Source organism: Drosophila rhopaloa, unplaced genomic scaffold (genome assembly GCF_018152115.1).
Source record: "Drosophila rhopaloa isolate 14029-0021.01 unplaced genomic scaffold, ASM1815211v1 contig_47, whole genome shotgun sequence".
NCBI classification, from domain to species: Eukaryota; Metazoa; Arthropoda; class Insecta; order Diptera; family Drosophilidae; genus Drosophila; species Drosophila rhopaloa.
This window is the reverse complement of record NW_025335142.1, coordinates 3,936,473-3,954,747: the sequence shown is the minus strand read 5'-3', so window position 1 is coordinate 3,954,747 and position 18,275 is coordinate 3,936,473. Positions and strand designations below refer to the sequence as shown.

General features: G+C 43.3%; 4 protein-coding genes across 5 annotated transcripts; 3 read left to right on the top strand and 1 right to left on the bottom strand.

Moving 5' to 3' along the window:
- Positions 1–523: 523 nt before the first annotated feature.
- On the top strand, positions 524–2,680 carry LOC108050663 (GDP-Man:Man(3)GlcNAc(2)-PP-Dol alpha-1,2-mannosyltransferase). Its single transcript, XM_017132440.1, has 5 exons — positions 524–630; positions 684–876; positions 1,215–1,673; positions 1,732–2,405; positions 2,462–2,680. The coding sequence occupies exons 1-5, from the start codon at positions 617–619 to the stop codon at positions 2,532–2,534; spliced, it is 1,413 nt and encodes a 470-aa protein (XP_016987929.1). The 5' UTR covers positions 524–616; the 3' UTR covers positions 2,535–2,680.
- Positions 2,671–9,002, bottom strand: LOC108050662 (mediator of RNA polymerase II transcription subunit 1). Of its 2 annotated transcripts, none has more exons than XM_017132437.2 (4): positions 8,794–9,002; positions 7,436–8,731; positions 5,455–7,364; positions 2,671–4,294 (listed from the first exon to the last, which is right to left on the bottom strand). In XM_017132437.2, exons 1-4 carry the CDS (start codon positions 8,825–8,827, stop codon positions 3,080–3,082), a joined length of 4,455 nt encoding a protein of 1,484 aa, XP_016987926.1. In that variant the 5' UTR covers positions 8,828–9,002; the 3' UTR covers positions 2,671–3,079. The 2 variants fall into 2 exon arrangements, with proteins under 2 accessions (XP_016987926.1, XP_016987927.1); XM_017132438.2 differs by having other exon boundaries at positions 3,950–4,289.
- Positions 9,003–9,948: 946 nt separating this feature from the next.
- Positions 9,949–10,785, top strand: LOC108050657 (growth arrest and DNA damage-inducible proteins-interacting protein 1). Its single transcript, XM_017132433.1, has one exon. The coding sequence runs from the start codon at positions 10,016–10,018 to the stop codon at positions 10,712–10,714; it is 699 nt and encodes a 232-aa protein (XP_016987922.1). The 5' UTR covers positions 9,949–10,015; the 3' UTR covers positions 10,715–10,785.
- Positions 10,786–11,620: 835 nt separating this feature from the next.
- Positions 11,621–15,510, top strand: LOC108050661 (transient receptor potential cation channel subfamily V member 5). Its single transcript, XM_017132436.2, has 7 exons — positions 11,621–12,116; positions 12,550–12,776; positions 13,061–13,854; positions 14,016–14,242; positions 14,299–14,450; positions 14,750–15,281; positions 15,337–15,510. Exons 1-7 carry the CDS (start codon positions 11,718–11,720, stop codon positions 15,508–15,510), a joined length of 2,505 nt encoding a protein of 834 aa, XP_016987925.1. The 5' UTR covers positions 11,621–11,717.
- The last annotated feature ends 2,765 nt before the right edge of the window (positions 15,511–18,275 follow it).

Below are 18,275 nucleotides of genomic sequence, written 5' to 3'. Positions count from 1 at the left end.
TCAGTTAAAACGATTTATTACTTTGGTGTTATTTATAAAAATATCTTCCAAATCAAACAAAAAAATTAAATATATATACATTTTTTAAATAAAATAAATTTTATTAAAATAAATTTTATAATTGCATTTATTTTAACAATTGTCATACAATACAAATAATTTTGAAGAGACTAATAACAATTTTAACGGAATCTTGTAAATAAATAAATGTGCTGGATTTGGAAAATGTGTTGTTTGACAAAGTAAACCGTTATTATTGTTTCCTAATAGAGAATATCTTTATTTTTCTTTATCTCATAATATAATATCTATCCTAATGATTGCCTTGAACGTTCATAAAAAAATTATTTTAGTGATTAAGAATGGTCTTTTACAAAAAAATAATCAAAAATCCTAAGTAACGGTCAATTTATAATAAAATAAACACAATTCTGAACATAAATTGTAAAATTTTCATTTGAAAATGTTATCGATAGATTGTATTTTTAAAAATACTTTTCTCTTATCGACGATATCGACATTTATTGAGAGTTAATATCGCCCATCCCTATTTCGCGATAATGCAATATTTTTTATTTACGTGTAATAATAATGAATCCTTAAAAATAAATCGACAATGATAAAGTTACTGTAAGAATACTCACTTTTAAATTGGCCAACTTATTTATATACTTTATTCACAGTCTCTGGGTGTTGTTATTGCTTGTGTTTGCGGCGGTATTATCATTTATTTCCCTGAGGCAATGGTTGCTAAGCCGGAAGAAGAAGTTACACACATCCTCGGAAAACTGCATTAACGTTGGCATTTTCCATCCGTACTGTAATGCGGGTGGCGGGGGTGAACGAGTTTTATGGTGCGCCGTTAAAGCGTTGCAGGTAATATTTGAAAAACATCAAAACATCCGCACATACGTGTCTCCAAGATTCTAATCGATGATCAGATGACTGCCTTACCACCAAACTGTCATACATATTTCAAAACATGTTTTTTATAAATAATCGGTATTCTTAATATTAACATTTCCATATTTTTAAATTTACATTTTATTATTTAAATGGTCAATAATATGTTTAATGCTCTAAATTGTCCAATTTTCTTTATTTGAATTAAGTTTCAATTTCCAATAGAATGAATGTATACGTTAGAATTAGAACAATTAATTATTTTCTCATACGAAAACTAATCTTTTAAATTTTAAATATATATCTTAAAGAATAAGTACGAGAACGCCAAGGTGGTTATTTACACAGGTGATATAGACGCTTCACCCAATGCCATATTGCAAAAGGCAAAGAATGTTTTCAACATTTCTGTTGATAGTGACAACGTAAAGTTCGTCTTTCTGAAGTATCGTCATTGGATCGAGGCCAAGAACTATCCGTACTTTACTTTGCTGGGTCAGAGTATTGGATCGATGGTCCTGGGCCTGGAAGCGCTCTGCAAGTTTCCGCCGGACATCTTCCTTGACACCATGGGATATGCCTTCACATTTCCTCTGTTTCGCTACTTAGCCCAGTCCAAAGTAGGCGGCTATGTGCACTATCCGATTATCAGTACAGATATGTTGTGGAGGGTTCAGCAGCGACAGATGTCCCACAATAACAAGAAGTATGTGGCGAGGAATCCCTTCTTGACTTGGACTAAGCTGACCTACTACAGACTTTTCTCAAGGGTGAGTTATGGAAAAATAAAAATATCCACAATTTTACATTCAAATCCATTTTCTCTAGATGTACAAGTGGGTGGGTCGTTGCGCCGAGACGATTATGGTGAACTCCTCGTGGACTGAGGATCATATACTGCAACTGTGGCAAGTGCCATTCAAGACTCACCTGGTGTATCCTCCGTGCGAGGTGAGCCACCTTAAAAATCTAAAGCACACGGGGAAGGGCGAGGAATTTATCATTCTATCTGTTGGACAATTTCGACCGGAGAAAGATCACCCCCTCCAACTGCAAGCCCTATACGAACTGAGGACTCTATTAGCCCAGGACGAGGCTCTCTGGAACAGAATAAAGTTGGTAATTGTGGGTTCCTGCCGACATGAAGAAGACTATGCTCGCTTGAAAAACATGCAGGACTTGACCAAGCATCTGTCGCTTGAAAACAATGTTCAATTCAATGTAAATGTCCCCTACGATGACCTTCTTGAATTGTATCAAACCGCTAACATTGGCATACACACCATGTGGAACGAACATTTTGGGATCGGAATCGTTGAATGTATGGCGGCTGGCCTTATAATGGTAGCCCACAGGTCTGGAGGTCCTCTGCTTGACATTGTGGAAACCTCTGAGGGGAGTCAAAATGGATTCCTCGCTGTTGACGCAGTAGAATACGCAGAAAACATATTACATATCATTGTTAATAACGATGAAATGAATGGAATTCGAACTGCAGCAAGGTAACTAAAATTATTTATTCAATTAAACACCTTTATAAATGTTGTGTCTTTTTCAGAGCTTCGGTGGAAAGGTTTTCTGAGCAAGAGTTTGAAAAAAATTTCCTGCGAGCTGTTTCGACACTATTTTAAAATTTTAAGGAAGTTGAAAAGTTGTTGAGGACCTATAAAAATGCGAACCGGTTAAAAAAGGATAAAACAAGCTAAATCATTAATAAGAAAACCGTTAACAATTATTTAACAACCCAACACCAAATACACACAAGTCTCCAATTGAATACATTTATTATATTTTACATAATATTTAGAGCGATGTTATTCGCGCAATACCATATCGCTTTTCTTAAGGGTTACCTAGTGAATTTTTTAACCAAAGCTTAGGGAGTTTTTGTTTTTAATTCGACTCCACAGAATACGTGATAATCTCTGAGATTTTGTACCAAATTTTCTGTCGTGTTTTAAAATTGTATAATATTTTCCTTAGGACTTTGTGCGAATGGGGACCGCCAATGGAATTCAGAAATTACTTATTAATAATCTTAGTATCCATGCATCCCAAAACCCAGACTCATGTTACTAAAGGCTTTCATCTAATTCTTCATAACTTAGTCACTAGGTTAGCTTTAAATCGAAATAGCATAGAGCAACAGGAATATCTCTTGGTTGTCCACCTTCTGTCATTCGCCAGCCAAGCTGGCCAGAAGCTCCTCATCGATGCCATCCCCCGATGGCATTCCCGCCGTGCTACTCAGGTTAAGCAGTCCATCATTCCCGGGCGGAGGAGGTGGTGCCGGCGGCTTGGCTTCCGGCTCCGTCAATCCAGTCGAGCTGGCAGCTCCAGATAACGAGGATGATGTTCCCGCTGCAGCCAGATCTGCGCCGCCACTGGGCGTGCTGCGTCCACTGGCCGTATTGGCTCCACTTCCTCGTTGCGATAGTTTCGGTATCTGAAACTTGTTGTGCAGTCCCTTGATGAAGCCCTCCATGCTGGCGGCCATCGTTGGAGAGGCGTACTGCAGGATGGTCATCATGTCGGTATGATGATCGAATCGGGGCGGTGGCTGCGACATGGAGCCGCTGAGGGCCGGCGAGACGGCTCCCGAGGAGCCACTGGCCCCCAAAGAATTGGAGGTGGACTTGCGCTGCGAACTGCCACCAGCACTGCTCCCGCTGGCCAAGGCTCCCATGCTGGGACGTCGTCTGGGGGCGTTGTGCTCCTGGAAGGAGTTGGTGCTGTTGCTTTTGGTCAGCGGAACTCCTCCGCCGGGGCCCGATCCGCTGAGCTTGCTACTGAGATTGCCCGATGAGTTGGCCTTCTGGAAGAGATGCTTGCTGGAGGATGTTGCTGAGGACGAGGCTGCTGCAGTGGCCTTCTTGGAAGCGGGTCCACTGTTCACGCCCGGCTTGAGCCCGGTGTGCTGCTTTTTTGTGGAACCGGAGGACCCAGCGGAGCCCATTGCACCACTGCTGCTGCTCTTGGCCTTCGCCTGGCCCCCGGACGAGGAACTAGAACCGGAGACGGAGCTCTTGCTGCTGCCCGTCTTGTTGATGGTCAGCTTGAGGCCCTCCTGGCTGCTGGGCTTCACCATGTACTCCGTGGAGGCTCCGGCCGGAGTGCTGCCTCCGGCGTAGTCGCTGCTGCCCCCGCTGGTGGTCAAGTTGCTACTAGTTGCCGCTACTCCCGGCGGTTGCTGTTGCTGCAGTATTGTTGCTGTTGCCAGTGTTGTTGCCGCTGCTGCTGTTGCCGCCGCCGCTGTTCCCTGACCCTGACCCACTCCCGACGAGATTGGAGGCGCCAATGACGCCGCCGATGCCGCTGCTCCCACCGCCACTGTTGTTGTTGCTGCCGGGATTGTTGGCGCTAAAGCTGCCGTCGACGTCATCAAACTAACCTGACAAAGTAAGCATGTGGTTGTGTGTGTGTGTTAGGGAACAAACGAACCAAAAATAAACCAGAAAATAACCAAAATTATAACAATCAAAGGTGGAACATCACGTGTGATAACAAAAAGTGGATTTTTCAGGATCCCACCGAAAAGCGAGAGTGCGGATGTCGTATGGCAAGAGAATACAGATATAGAAAAAGGAAGAGAAAACAAGAGAAGACCCCGTTAGTAATTAGCTTAAAAATCGGTCGGAAACTAAGTAATCCCATTTCGTTCGGGAAATTTGTGCGGAAGATTGCAAAAATGAAATTAAAAGTGTGCAAGACGTTATCAGGAGCTTATATTCCAACTATGAATCTATGAAAACTAGTAACATTTCCATTTAATACTTAAAACAAAGCGTCACTACAATCGCAATTAAGATTCAAATAATTATTATTGGTTAATAGTCCAAATAGCACAGTCAATTGTCCATGTAAAAATTAAAAATCAATGTTTAATTCAAACTCAAAAGTCTCATATTCGTTATAAGTAACAAATAGTTTTGAAATCACAACAAAAACGCCAACATAAATTCCCAAAAGCATATTAAAACTCTAAAACAATAGCACTAGCAATAATTTCTTTTTCTATGTTTTCTACGAATTTTAAGCTTTGTAGAAATAGGAAAGCGCACAATTTTCTAAATTATTCATGCCAGGCCGAGCAACAATACAAAACAAACAGATTACATATATACGTGCTTAATGCAGGAAAAAGGGAGTTAGATCTTGCGTTTTCAGAATATTGAGTGTTGGAAAGGCCCCATTACCGTAAAGTTTTGGATTTAGTCAATAATAAAACGGATGCAGCAGTATATGACAAATAATAGGATAATATATATTTACAAAAATAAGAAAAAAGGAAAACGAGACACAAACAAAAAATACTAATAGTAGCAATAATAATAATCATTTTCAACTACAGCAAAGGTAGGCGAATTACAAATCGTTTTATAGCTTAGATAAATACAGCATTTGCATTACTTTAAAGGTAGGTTCGCTCTGATTTGATTCTGCATTGGTTAAGAGAAGTGGCTGAGTGTCAACTACGTGTTAGGCTTCCAGTGGGAGTTGCTGGGGGAGGGTTGGTGTGGTGTGGAGCACTTATAATGAAAACGGACTTACCGCACCTCCCGCCATGCCCTTGCGCAGGGCACTCAGCTCCAGTCCGGAGGCCCCCGCTCCAACTCCAGCTCCTGCTCCCACCACCACTGCTGCCGCAGCCGATCCGCCTGCTCCCGAGGATGCCGCATAGCTGCCCAATCCTCCGACCGCCAGATGGGAGAGACTGGCCACCGACTTTAGCTGCTGCTGGGAGGATTTCAAGGCAGCCACTGCAGCCGCCACACTGGCCGGGGAAATGCCTCCGCCGGAGGAAACAGCTGCACCTGCTGAGGATGCCGAGGAACTGGAACCAGATCCAGCGGAGGATTTCTCCTTCTTCAAGCTCTGGTTGCCGCCCATGGATCCACTCGCGCCCGCTAATGGAGGGATTGGCGGCGGTGGTGGCGGTGCTCCGACACTGGCAAAAGACCGCACCAGACCAGGCGTTCCACCAGGTCCCGATGAGGCGGATGGTCCCGATGCTGCAACCCCCACAGCCGAGGCCGACTTATCCCCCTTGGGACTCAGGATGGTGGCGGCCGTGGCTGCGCTCTTCAACGTGGACATGCTCGGCTTGCCAGAGGAGCCATGTTTGGGCGAGTGCGTGCCAAACGGCGACTTCGGGCTGTTGGAGGCGGTGTTATGTTTGGGACTGCTGTAGACGGGCGAGTGCTTGGGGCTGGGACGCGCCGTCGGTACTCCGGCCATCAGACCTTGTCCAGCGCCACCTGCTTTCGGCGACGAAGAGGGCGATGAGAACTTTCGCACCACTCCACCAGGCGCAGAAGCATCCCCGCCAGCCGCCGGCGAGTTTTGCCGGGAGTATATCTTCTCTGGTGGTCCCATTGGCGAATCGTCGCGCTTCTTTTTGCGTTTTTTCTCCTTTTGTGTATCCGAGGAGCTGCCGCTGGTCGAGGACGTCATGGAACTGCTAGAACCACTGCCACCAGATGTCGAGGTGCCGCTGGTGCTGCTTTCGTGGGGTCGCTTGGTGGCCACACTTACTCCAGCCGATGTAGAACTGCTCTTTTTCGACGAGTCCTTGCTGAGATCCTTGCCCGTAATAGGGGTTATTGTTATTGTGGTGGGTGCGGCACTGGACGAGGCTGCCCCAACCCCACCGACAGTTGCCTGGGCGTTCAGAGGGATAATCTCTATGCCCCCCGTGCGCTGAACCTCAACGCCGGGAACTCCTCCGGTTGATCCCGCAGACTTCCCATCCCCTGGAATGGGTGTGATGCTGACACAGTGCTTTAGATTCGGAGTCTTGTCCTTCCAGATATTTTTATACTTGTCAGCAATGTCATGATCGCTCGTTTTACCAGCGCCAGAGGAACTGGACATACCGCTGACCGAGGCGCCACTGGTGGAACTTCCAGATTGGGGGTCTGTTTCGCGCTTCAGATTGATCAGTCCAGCGATAGCCGCTGCAGCTGATGTGGAGGCGGCAAAAGCATCCGCTAGGGATCGCGACTTGGCGTCCATTTTGAGGTTGCTTATGTTGGCGAATCCACCTCCGGGCAAGCTTCCATCTGGTGGGGGTGCTGTGTCCATTGCAAACTGATTGAAGCTACTGCCGCCGCCTGACGAAGTTCCTCCTCCCATGCCTCCACCTCCAATTGCTCCCAAGCCAGCAGATCCGGCTCCAGGACCTATAACGCCATGCAATTTGAATTCGTGCTCCTCATCCCAGCACTTTAGCAGCTTGTAAATCACCATCGGAATGGATACCACTTTGCGGACGGTGCGGGTGAGTTTTTGGGACAGCAGCTCATACTCATTGTTTAGGCAGTATACGCTACATGTGGGCTGACCGTCCTCTAGCAAGAAATCCACCGTAGCCAGCGACTCCTCGTACGGATGCTGAAGCTCAACGGTGATCTGGTTGAAGGAGACGGCGGTTACCTCCAGTATCACAGTGCTGTCCATGTCTGCATCGGATTAGAACGAGGTGATGTGATGTTTTCGAAGAAAAGGAAGGAAATTAATGCGCCGAACTTACCATTATACTGCTTTTGCTGCTCGCGAACACAGCTCGCGAGCAGGGTGTAAAAAAGGGCCTGCTTCTTGAGGAACGCCACGATCCGCGGAACTTGGGCGGGCTCAGTGAAAGGCAAGGAGGATACGAGGGTGCCCTGCAGTTTCCGATTGTCTGTAAAGAAGTAGCAGTGCGTCTCCTTGGGCAGATTTACATACAGGCCGCGCTGGGTGTTCCTAATGGCCTGCTTGGAGGCAGTCTGTACAATCAGATTGAGGACTGTGGTGGGCGGGCTGGGAGGTGTGGCCGTGGCATCCAGACCGGGCAGTCCGAGTGCCTTCAAGGACTCCAAGCACACGGGCATCGGCTTGTTCAACCGCAGTACATACGTGGCTGGCATCAGCAACGAATTGTTCTGGTTGAGTTGGGCGTAGGTGGGAACCTCCAGACCCGTCTGGGCATCGCGCACCAAGGACACCGTTGGCAGTGTCTGCAGTTTGTTAGCGGAAGAGCCCTCCAGGTTCACAGTGGCACTCAGCCCGTGACTGCTGCGCATCACCTGCTCGATGGTAAAGTCGCCGCTGGCCAGTTTGGGATCACCCTCGGGGAGGTGCAGCGGCGGGCAAAAGTATGTGAGTTTCATGGGATGCCCACCACGGCGAGGCAATACCAGACCAACGGTGGAACTGGTCATCAAGGAGTAGCTGTCGCCGGAGTAGCCGTCGCCGGAGTGGCCCTGCAGGTGTAGCTGGTAGAGGCTCTGGATGTCCGTCTCTATAGCCTGGAGCGCCACAAACGCCTTTTTCTTCACCTTGGGCTCGGCGTTTAGCTGGTATATGGAGGACAGGCCCTCCAGCTGGACCGTGAAGTCGGCAAAGTCGCCGGACTTGAGGCAGGCCACCAGCTCGCTGGACTGCTGTTCTATCTTACACTCGTGGTGCACCTTGACGTCCGACAGGCTGCCGGCGGCATCCAGCAGGATCTCCACGTAGAACATGTCCGTCGAGATGAAGAGCAACTGCTGGTCCTCCATGAACTTGAGGCCCAGTTGCCGAGAGAGGCTCTCCAGGCGCTCCACCAGCCCGTGCCGCGAGGTGACCTTAATGTAGTGCTGCAGTTTGTCCAGCGCCGACTGCAGCGTGGCCTTGCAGACGGGGTCCAGTGGGTAGTGCTTCTCGATGAAGTACATCCGTACCGACTTTTTGATCTCCTCGTAGCTCTTTGGCTTACTCCGGTATTTGGCCCGCAGCTTCTCCATCATCGTTTCCTGCTGGATCTGCTTGTTTTTCTCCTCGATGCTGGGGATGTGGCTGCCGAAACCTGTTCAAATGGGTGTTAGTGGTTGTGGAAAAATTTTCAATGGGAAAATAATGGGTACTTACCAGTCCCCGACGCCTTTGCATTGGATCCGCTCATCTTTTGGGCTTTCTGGCAAAATGTATTCACTTATTCGTGCTCTGGCATATTCAGTAAGCATTCGAGGTTATTAAAAGCAGTTGCTACCTTTTAATATCCAAATTACTTCGCTTTTTTCAATGTCTCAATCATGCCGAAAAATTTTCAACGCGAAAACAACAAAATGGCTGTTCCTTTCTTTTTAGTGGTTAGAAAAGCAAGCATTTCATAGTTTCCGCAAAGTGGTCACACCATTAGTAGATTGCAAAATATAATTCAATAAGGGTATTCCGTTTTCACATTTACCATACAAACATCCATTTTAGTTTACTGATTACAGAATAATGTCTATCAGAATATGTATTTAGTTATTTTAAGAATTAAGCCATCGGCTAAGACAATAATTATAAAATCATCTCCAAATGTAGGACTAACAGTTGATTGCCATCTACATCTATGTCGAAAATCCCGAAAATAAAAACTCAAGTTTCGGCTTTTATTTCAAACACCTTAACTCGTTATTAAATTTAAAATAGATTAACAATTACAGCTGGAAAATTGTATATATTCGGATAAGTTTCGCACATGATGTAAATAACCCCTCATAAAAAAAGCAACAAAAATGAAAAAAAAAAAATGGAAATGAAATAGCTAAGATACTCAGCTGTCCAAAGCAATTATACTTTTGGGTGTGGGACGTATTTTGGCGAGGTAAGAACAAAAAATGTATTTTATGGTCAAAACCCCGAAAAAATTAGTTCGAGTTTCGGGTTTTTATCAAATCCCAGGCAAATAATGGTAATATAATGGTCACTAAATTCGTTGTATATTTTCAAGTCTACTTTTATTAACAGCTTAAAATTGTTTTTTTCTGTGCTCAGTTTGAAAAGTGGTTTCCTCCTGGGAAATAATTTTCAAATGTTAGAATTTGTTATAAAATTGCCAGTCTACTGGTATTAAAAGCTGAAAATTGATTTTGTTTTATGTTCAGTTTGAAAAATTGTTTCTTAACGCACACTTTTTTAAAAAAATATGAATATAAGGATAACTGCTGGAACTTTTGCCACTTCACTGAATACCCCATACATTTTCTTCAGACGATACTATCGATAGTACTACCGATGTTTTGAGAGGTCTAGTGTTCCACCGTTATTGTTTTCTTGCATCTCTATTGGAAATTAATAAACTTTTTTGCTTTAAGATTTTAACATGAATTTGGGCAAATTAAACGCTGTTAGCAGACTTCCTGCCCTCCGCTTAAGCTTGCAATACTCGAGTGCTGCTAAGGCGGAACTGCCGGCGTCCTTGGTCGGCGATGAGGATGAGGAACCGGCTTATCCGCAGACGGTAGACAGATCCGGCCTGCAGCCACAACACAAAAATGTGCTTCTGAACAAAAAGCCCTACCAGGAGGCCCACTCCTGGATTCATCTGACCGAGAAATACCAGAGACAGGCCTTCGGGCGTTACGGCGCCGAGAGCAATGTGAACCCCAAGATCTGTTTCGATCCCCGCGGAGAGCAAGACAACAGGCAGGTTATGCAACTAGAGACGCTCCTGAAAATGCTGGAGAAGAACCGCGCGCAGAAGGCCGAGGAGCTGGAGAAGATCAATGCCCGCGAAGAGGACATTGCCAAGAAGATGGAGAAGCTGAAGCAGTGGAAGGCCGATCTGCACGCGAAGGTCGCCAAGCGAGAGGCGGATGCGGCTGCGGCCATACAACGGAAGGAACGCCTGGTGGAAGAAGTGCGTCGACACTTCGGCTTCAAGGTGGACACCCGCGATGAACGATTCAAGGAGATGCTGGAGCAAAAGGAGAAGGAGGACAAGAAGAAGCAGAAGGAAGCCAAGCGAAAGGCCAAGGAGGAGAAGATGATGGCCAAGTTGGTGGAGAAGACATCTGCATAATGTTACTTTAGTTGATAAGCAAGGAACTGTTGTCTGTTGCCTTCTAAAATAAATATCCAGAAAAAATGGTATACCGACTTTTAGGAAGATCATTAAAGGGGTAGGGCTTATTCTCAATTTCAAAAAATTGATTTTCTATATTGGAGCCCATGTATATGACATAATGAAGTCAAATATATTTACATGACATTTTACCAGTGAAGTATAACAGCGGAGACACACACCACTGGTAGTAAATCGATAACATTTAGACTATTCGATAAATAAGATACATCGCCTTTTGAATTCCAATTATATATTTTTAGCGGGAAAATACTTTTGTAGGAATTTTAAAGTTTTTTATTAGTCAAAATTGCTATTGATAGATAAGTAACAGATTAAAATATACTCTTGAATTGTAAGAAATACAGCAGAATAATGATCAACTTACCAAGTAAAAAATGTTCAGCCATTTCAGTTCCTTTAATCATAAATTAAGTTACATTAGAATCTTAAAAAAACTTCAGTCGATTTAATTTTGATCCTTAAAACAATCGGAATAAACCGTAATTCTGATAACTTCAAGTATAATTAAATTTAAGGAACAGTTTTATTAAAGGAAAATGTATTTAATATAAGCAGAAAATCCCACAAGACCAAAACAACATGCAAGCAAATACCAATATAAACTTATATTGGTCTTTGATGCAAGCTTGTCGTCAAACTTCAAAAAGATAATAAACAAACTGAGGAGGCCAATGGAACTTGTTGAGCAGGTGCAACAGGTGCGATGTCCTGGCAACAGAGCGTAAACAGTGCAAAGGAGCTCAAGTTCAGCTGTTGCATTGGCAACGGAGGTGCCACGGAATGTTTTATCGATAGCCCCCAATGGACAAGGACCAGGGCATTATAAGTAGGAAATTCCAAGAGCAGACAGTCCATCCAGCAATGTCGCGCTACAAAAGCGTTTAATAATCGGAATAACCCAGTGGGAAATTGAGTCCGCAAGCTTCGGGATCGGAGAATGGGGAATACGGAGAGCAATGTGACCAGCGGGGTGAAGAAGCAGGCCGGAGTCTCCACCCAGGCCCTCTACAAGTTCGTGAACCTCAAGGGCGGCGGCCTTCTGGTGGACATGATGAAACGGGCCTGCCAAACCAAGCAGTTCGCGGAGATCGACCACGCCATCAAGACCAAGGTGGAGCCCTTCCTGTACAACAAGGGCGCAGGTCGCTACTTCCCCATCTCGAAGCTCGTCCTGCTCCGCAACCGGGATCGCCCCCGCACCCGCCAGCTGCCCGAGATCCGGGCCCTTGAGAACCCCGACGACGACTTCAACATCCATGACTACTGCCCCGAGGTCTCCGAGGCCGAGTACATCTCCAATCCGACCGCCTATCGATTCGTCTGCTGGGATCTGAATGTGAGTGGATAAGTTATATCTTGCAATGTGGTGTCGATTAACTAGGCATAATCTTTGGTATTATAGATTAGTTTAACTACAATATACTATAGATTATAGGTGTAGGATTATAAGCTAGGGCTCTGTCTTTCTCAGTAGAATTCAAATGATTTGAAACATTTAAAACAGTGTGATTCATATGATTCGTACTACAAAATGTAGTGCAATGTAACATAATATATAATTTATAATTTGTTTAAACATGGAGATAAGAAAACAAACCTAGTTCAGTAACAACTTTTTGTACATTTGTACATTTTGTACATATAAAAGTGTATAGTAAGCCGCCATATTAAGCGTTTTGGAAACCCAATTAAAATTTGCTCTATATTTTTGCTTTCCCATAGAGCTTTTGTCATATCTATTATAATTACCTATTTTCTTCTTTTTTTAGATGCGTGGTGCTGTGGGCGAGACAATCCTCCACTTGTGCCTGCTAAACGCCTCTTCGCTGCACGCTGATCTTGCCAAGAGGCTGCTCAAATTCTACCCAAAACTCATCCTGGACACCTACATGAGCGACGAGTACTACGGAGAGAGTGTCCTGCACATTGCCATTGTCAATGAGGATCCTGCCATGGTGAAATATCTGCTAGATGCCAACGCAGATGTCCAAGAGCGGTGAGAAAATGAATTTTAAAATTTGTCTTCCTTGTCGTTAAGAATAATATCTTAAATGGATTAAATTTATAAGTTAGCAAACTCCATATAAAAATTCAAATATATAAATCATTTTAAAGGTTGTCGATTTGTTTCCAAATTATTTTTATTAAATATCAAAGGAATCAATTAGCTGATTTAAAGTTGTAAAATAAGTTGTTAAATTGTTAAATAATAGTAACTGTTATATAAATTTACTTTTATTTTCAATCAATTCTTTAAATGCATTATTACATCTTTTGCAGTTGCTGTGGAGCCTTTATGTCGGCGGAGGATACAAAGTTTTCCCGGACGGATTCGCCGGATCACGAGTACGTGGCCCTGTGTCCCATGACCAACTACGATGGGTATGTTTATTGGGGCGAGTATCCCCTGAGTTTTGCTGCCTGTCTGTCGCAGGAAGAGTGCTTCCGCTTGGTTTTGGCCCGAGGAGCTGATCCCGACTTCCAGGACACCAACGGGAACACCGTGCTCCACATGCTGGTCATCTACGAAAAGATCGAAATGTTCGACGTGGGCTACGAGGTGGGAACGAACATCCACATCAAGAACATCCAGAACCTAACGCCCCTCACTTTGGCCGCAAAGTTGGGGAGAGTTGAGATGTTCTTCCACGTGATGAGCATCGAAAGGGAGATCTACTGGCAACTGGGCAGCATCACCTGTGCCGCCTACCCACTTTTAATGATAGATACTATAAACGAGGAGACCGGCAACATCAACAAGGACTCCGTGCTCAATTTCGTGGTGTTTGGGGACAAGTTGGAGCATCTGGAGCTGCTCGATGGCGTGGTCATCGACCTGCTGAAGACCAAATGGGACACGTTCTGCAAGTCGCGGTTCTACAAGCAGTTCTACATGTTCGCATTGTACTTCCTGATCTCGCTCTTCAGCTTTATCCTGCGACCAGGTCCGGATAACACGGAGGAGGACGAGGATGGTGCCAACAGCACCACGGTCAAGAATGATCTCTATAGGCAAAATGGCTCTGATTCGTACCATCGGCAGACGAAGAGGGGTTCTCAGAGCACAGAATACAGTTGAGTATATTTAAAGAAGGAGTAAAAAAAACTATCAAAATGTTAATTTTTTGATTTTATAACTTTTAATTTTATAAACTTTAATAGTTTTCTTTTTTTACAGAAGTTATGAAAACTACTTTTTTACATTCTCATTTAAATTAATATATATATTTTTCAGAAACTTTTTGGCTTAATTTTACCGAGTACTACGATCCATCGGAAGTCGAGGTCCTGCCCGCTTGGTGGGAAAGTTATGCCCAGTGTCCCTTGATGAATCTCGAATCCGATTTGGCCAAGCTACGTATAATGGCAGAACTATTGAACTTCATTGGAGCTATACTATACCTTCTTGTCGCTTTGCGAGAGGCTCGTTTTCTGGGCCTGAAAATGTTTATTGAGAATTTGGTAATTGGTTTTATTAAATTTATAAATTGTATTCTTTATTTTAAAACCTTTTAAAGATGACGGCTCCTTCGCGGGTAATGTTTCTGTTTTCGTGTGCTCTGATGATGACCATACCCTGGTTGAGGGTTTCTTGTCTCACCGAGATCGATGATCATGTCACCGTTGTGATTATGCTAACCACTGCTCCGTATTTTCTGTTCTTCTGTCGGTAAGTTAGTTTTGTAATTGAAAAACGAAAGTTCATTTAAAATAAACCTTCTATTAAGTTATATTTTGTAACGTTATAAATCAAATATATATTTAAGAACCACTGATATTTTTTCAGCACAATAACAATAGATAAATATAGTATAGAGGTTTGTAAACTATAGGTAAATATATTTATGTATATATTTTAAATATAGTATAAACCACAAGTAGCATTTATAAGAAATAAATGTTTTTTGATAATAAGAGTTTATAGGTAATATTGTACATATTTAAATCTCTTTTCTTTTTTATTATTAGAGGTTTCAAGACCGTCGGTCCCTTCGTGGTGATGATATACCGCATGGTCATGGGAGATCTGCTCCGATTCGTCTCCATCTATTTGGTGTTCGTGATGGGCTTCTCGCAGGCCTTCTACATTATTTTCCTGACCTTCGACAACCCATCGACACCGGAGGATCAGGATGCGGAGTCCAATCCGATGCCCTCGCCCATGGAATCCATAGTGGCCATGTTCCTGATGTCCCTGACGAATTTTGGGGACTACTACGGAGCGATGGTCTCCACGCAGCACGAGTACGAGGCGAAGATCCTGTTCTTCCTGTTCATGGTGATCGTGAGTGTGCTGCTGGTGAACATGTTGATCGCCATGATGGGTAATACCTACCAGAAGATCGCAGAGATCCGCAACGAATGGCAGCGCCAGTGGGCAAGGATCGTCCTGGTGGTGGAGCGGAGTGTTCCTCCCGCCGAGCGTTTGAAGAACTTCATGCACTACAGTCAGTCCATGTCGGATGGCAGGAGGGCCTTGGTCCTTCGACTAAACATGACTGTAAGTTGAATGTAATTTCTATTTAAGGACAGTAATTAAATCCCTCTTTGTCCAGGATGAGGAAAAGGAGGAGATGAAGGAGGTGCAGGAGATGAAGCGCATCCATCAGCGTTTCTCCAAAAAACGACAAATGGAAAGAGAAGCCCGCGCCCTTCGACGTCAACAGGAGTACGAGAAGTTCTTCGGCACCGCCCCCAAATCGGAATCCTCCGATAACAACAACTTTTGAAGATCCATTAGGATAAACCAGAGTCACTTAATTAGTTCAAGTTTTATTGAGCCTTGTTAAAATGTGTTCGTTTTGAGCAATAAATTTAGTCTACATTGCCTTTCACAGCTACAAATTAAGGTTTTTATTACGAATGCAGGCTAATAAATTTAAAAATTTTGGAATATCATAAATACATCATTGAGCACGCGAAGTACCTCAAAATCATTTATTTACCTTAAATATCTTATTAATTTTCTTAACAGAAATATTTCTGAATATGGTTTTTAGTTAGTTTTTGATGGCATCCTATTTTCAGAATGCAAATGCTTATTCTAATAAATTGGGATATATACTTTTTTATCGAGTATGTCTGTAATACTTTCTAAGAATTAATAATATAAAATGTTAAGGCAAATCAAAAACATTAAAATGCCAAACACTCATAAGATCCTTCAAATCAGTTTAAGCCACAGCCATTGGCAAATAATCGATGACTTATTTAAGGGAGCGACGAAAAATCAGTGGCACAAGTGTCGATGCATGCAAATGACAGGTCGCCCAAACAAACAAATATCAAAATCAAATTCACTCAAAATAACATTTAATAAAATCAATGTGCTTATAAAGTTTGCCAACCAAAAAAAAAAGGGAACGAAGAAAAATGTTCGACAAAAGCGGGGAACAATCACCCATTTTTCAATGGGACCTAGGTAAATTTGCATTTGGATGTGGGAGGAGTGAAACTGGTGCCATAACTCAACGACTCGCACTTTTCCAGCTCTCATGTGCGCTGACAGTTTTAAATCAAAGAGCAAAGCACAAATGCAAACAGAGTTAACAAAGGTCAAACCCTCAACCCTTGACAGCCCTCGCACTCAGCCCCCAAATCGGCGAAATAAATTGCAAACTTTTCTTTCTTTTGCACTTTGATTTGCATAAGTAATTTACTTTAAACAAACTCTTGAGTATCGGGAAAAGAAAGTAAAGAAATTTCGCAGTCAAGGAAAAAAAGGCAGTCAAATGTGAGGGGAAAAGAAGTCCGAGGAAAATGGAATTTTCTTTGAGTTCGAGTGCCAGTTCACCTGGGAATGGTCCATAATTCTTATTTGAATGCTTGTTTAACAATTTCCCTCTTACCAAACTCAAATCCCTAAAGGATTCAACCTGAGTCGGGTATAATTCTTGCATTTCTTTAATTTTTTTTACATTTTTGTAAAAGAACATGGCCAGCGAAACAATTACGATAGTTAGGGCCAAATCACAGACGGCATTTAAAAGTCATTTGGCAAACGCCCCTCACCGAAATTGCGCTATAAACGATGTTGCTTAAGGACCATAAACCAGGCAGATTTTCCGGGAACGCCGAGAAGGTGAAAAACTGTCCGTTCGCATTACCATTTCGTATTTTCCTCGACCCATTACCTTTCAGCACTTTTAGTGTAATTGTTTTACAATGTTTGTGTATGCCGAGGGGCGTAATTAAACAGCTTTCTCAGCCTTTTTTATGACTGGAAATTTCACAAGTCGAGAGGGCGAACGAGATACATATCTAAGGTCTGTAAAACTTTATTACCACAGTTTTCAGTATCCAAATAAATTTATAAATAGAGAGTGTATTGTTAAATTAATTTTTTTTTTGAAGAGTGTGTATGATTAATAATTTGAGTTAAAATTAAAACAATGTAACAAATTATGTAACATTTCTTTTCAGTCATTATATATGAAAAAAATCTGGTACTATTATTCTTATAACTAAAACATCAGTAATCAGTCAGTATAAAATATTCAAATAAGGTAATGAATTAATACCATCTCCAAATATAATTTGTTGGTAACTGCAAACATTTTCTTTCTTATGTTTTATCACCTTTAAGTTAGTATTAGGTCATAAAAGGATAAGTATCAAAAGAGTTGTCCATGATCTAACATTATCTTAACTTTATGTTCATAGCATAATTAATATAACTTAAAAAGAGAATAACAATGTGAATTCATAACGCAGAAGGTCGGCCAAAATATTTACATTCAGCAATTAGGGGAAGTGGGCGTTGATTTGGCCCAGTGGGCGTGCCAGCACCATTCACAGCTGCCAGCGAGGCTGAGGCCAAAACATATGATTACGCAACTCGAACTCGACACCTAAAACTCAGAGCCAGACTCCGGCTCAAAAGGTGTGTAATTACATGGCCAGGACACAATGGCAAAGCCAATCGCCAGAGCTGGGAACATACTTTCTGGCCACACTGTGACACATTCAGATGGTAATTGTTCGCCCAGCGAAGAAAAGGGGGTGATGATTTTCTGTGGGGGCAGGGTGCGGGGTTAAGCGAACCCCTTTTGTTGTGACCGTCAGGGGTTGGACACCATATCATTAACGCCACACCAGAAGAAAACCATTTTTCCAGCGCGATTTGGGCTGAGAACTTTTGCTTAGATCGAATTGGAACATATGAGAATAATACGCAGCGGGAACTAAATTGCTCTATTCAAACTCAATTAAAGTCAAGCTGCGGCCCCGAAAATAGAGCTCCGATTGTGTGTGATCCCTGCTCTTTAACACTTTCGGATGGATCGCGAATCCCACTCCTTGGTCCTTTGTTCGCGATCTGGCACAAAGAAGGCTGCTAAACGCTTCCGGTGCTGAAAAAACGATGAGACCCAAAGGAACCGACCTGATGCGTTCCCGAAAACGATCCGATCCCACGCATTATCCGGCAACGCTCCCATTGATGTCAATCTCAGATATACCCCTCTACAAAAACTACAATGCAAGGTGTCAGGCC

Excerpts from the sequence above, each read along its gene's own strand:
- LOC108050661 (XM_017132436.2), top strand. The coding sequence starts at position 11,718 with ATGGGGAATACGGAGAGCAATGTGACCAGCGGGGTGAAGAAGCAGGCC. Across the intron at positions 14,243-14,298 it reads AAATGTTTATTGAGAATTTG|ATGACGGCTCCTTCGCGGGT; the intron begins GTAATTGGTTTT and ends AACCTTTTAAAG. Across the intron at positions 14,451-14,749 it reads TATTTTCTGTTCTTCTGTCG|AGGTTTCAAGACCGTCGGTC; the intron begins GTAAGTTAGTTT and ends TTTTATTATTAG.
- LOC108050663 (XM_017132440.1), top strand. Across the intron at positions 877-1,214 it reads GCGCCGTTAAAGCGTTGCAG|AATAAGTACGAGAACGCCAA; the intron begins GTAATATTTGAA and ends TATATCTTAAAG. Across the intron at positions 1,674-1,731 it reads ACTACAGACTTTTCTCAAGG|ATGTACAAGTGGGTGGGTCG; the intron begins GTGAGTTATGGA and ends CATTTTCTCTAG.
- LOC108050662 (XM_017132437.2), bottom strand. The coding sequence starts at position 8,827 with ATGAGCGGATCCAATGCAAAGGCGTCGGGGACTG. Across the intron at positions 8,732-8,793 it reads TGCAAAGGCGTCGGGGACTG|GTTTCGGCAGCCACATCCCC; the intron begins GTAAGTACCCAT and ends CCATTTGAACAG. Across the intron at positions 4,295-5,454 it reads AGGGCATGGCGGGAGGTGCG|GTTAGTTTGATGACGTCGAC; the intron begins GTAAGTCCGTTT and ends TTACTTTGTCAG.
- LOC108050657 (XM_017132433.1), top strand. The coding sequence starts at position 10,016 with ATGAATTTGGGCAAATTAAACGCTGTTAGCAGACTTCCTGCCCTCCGC.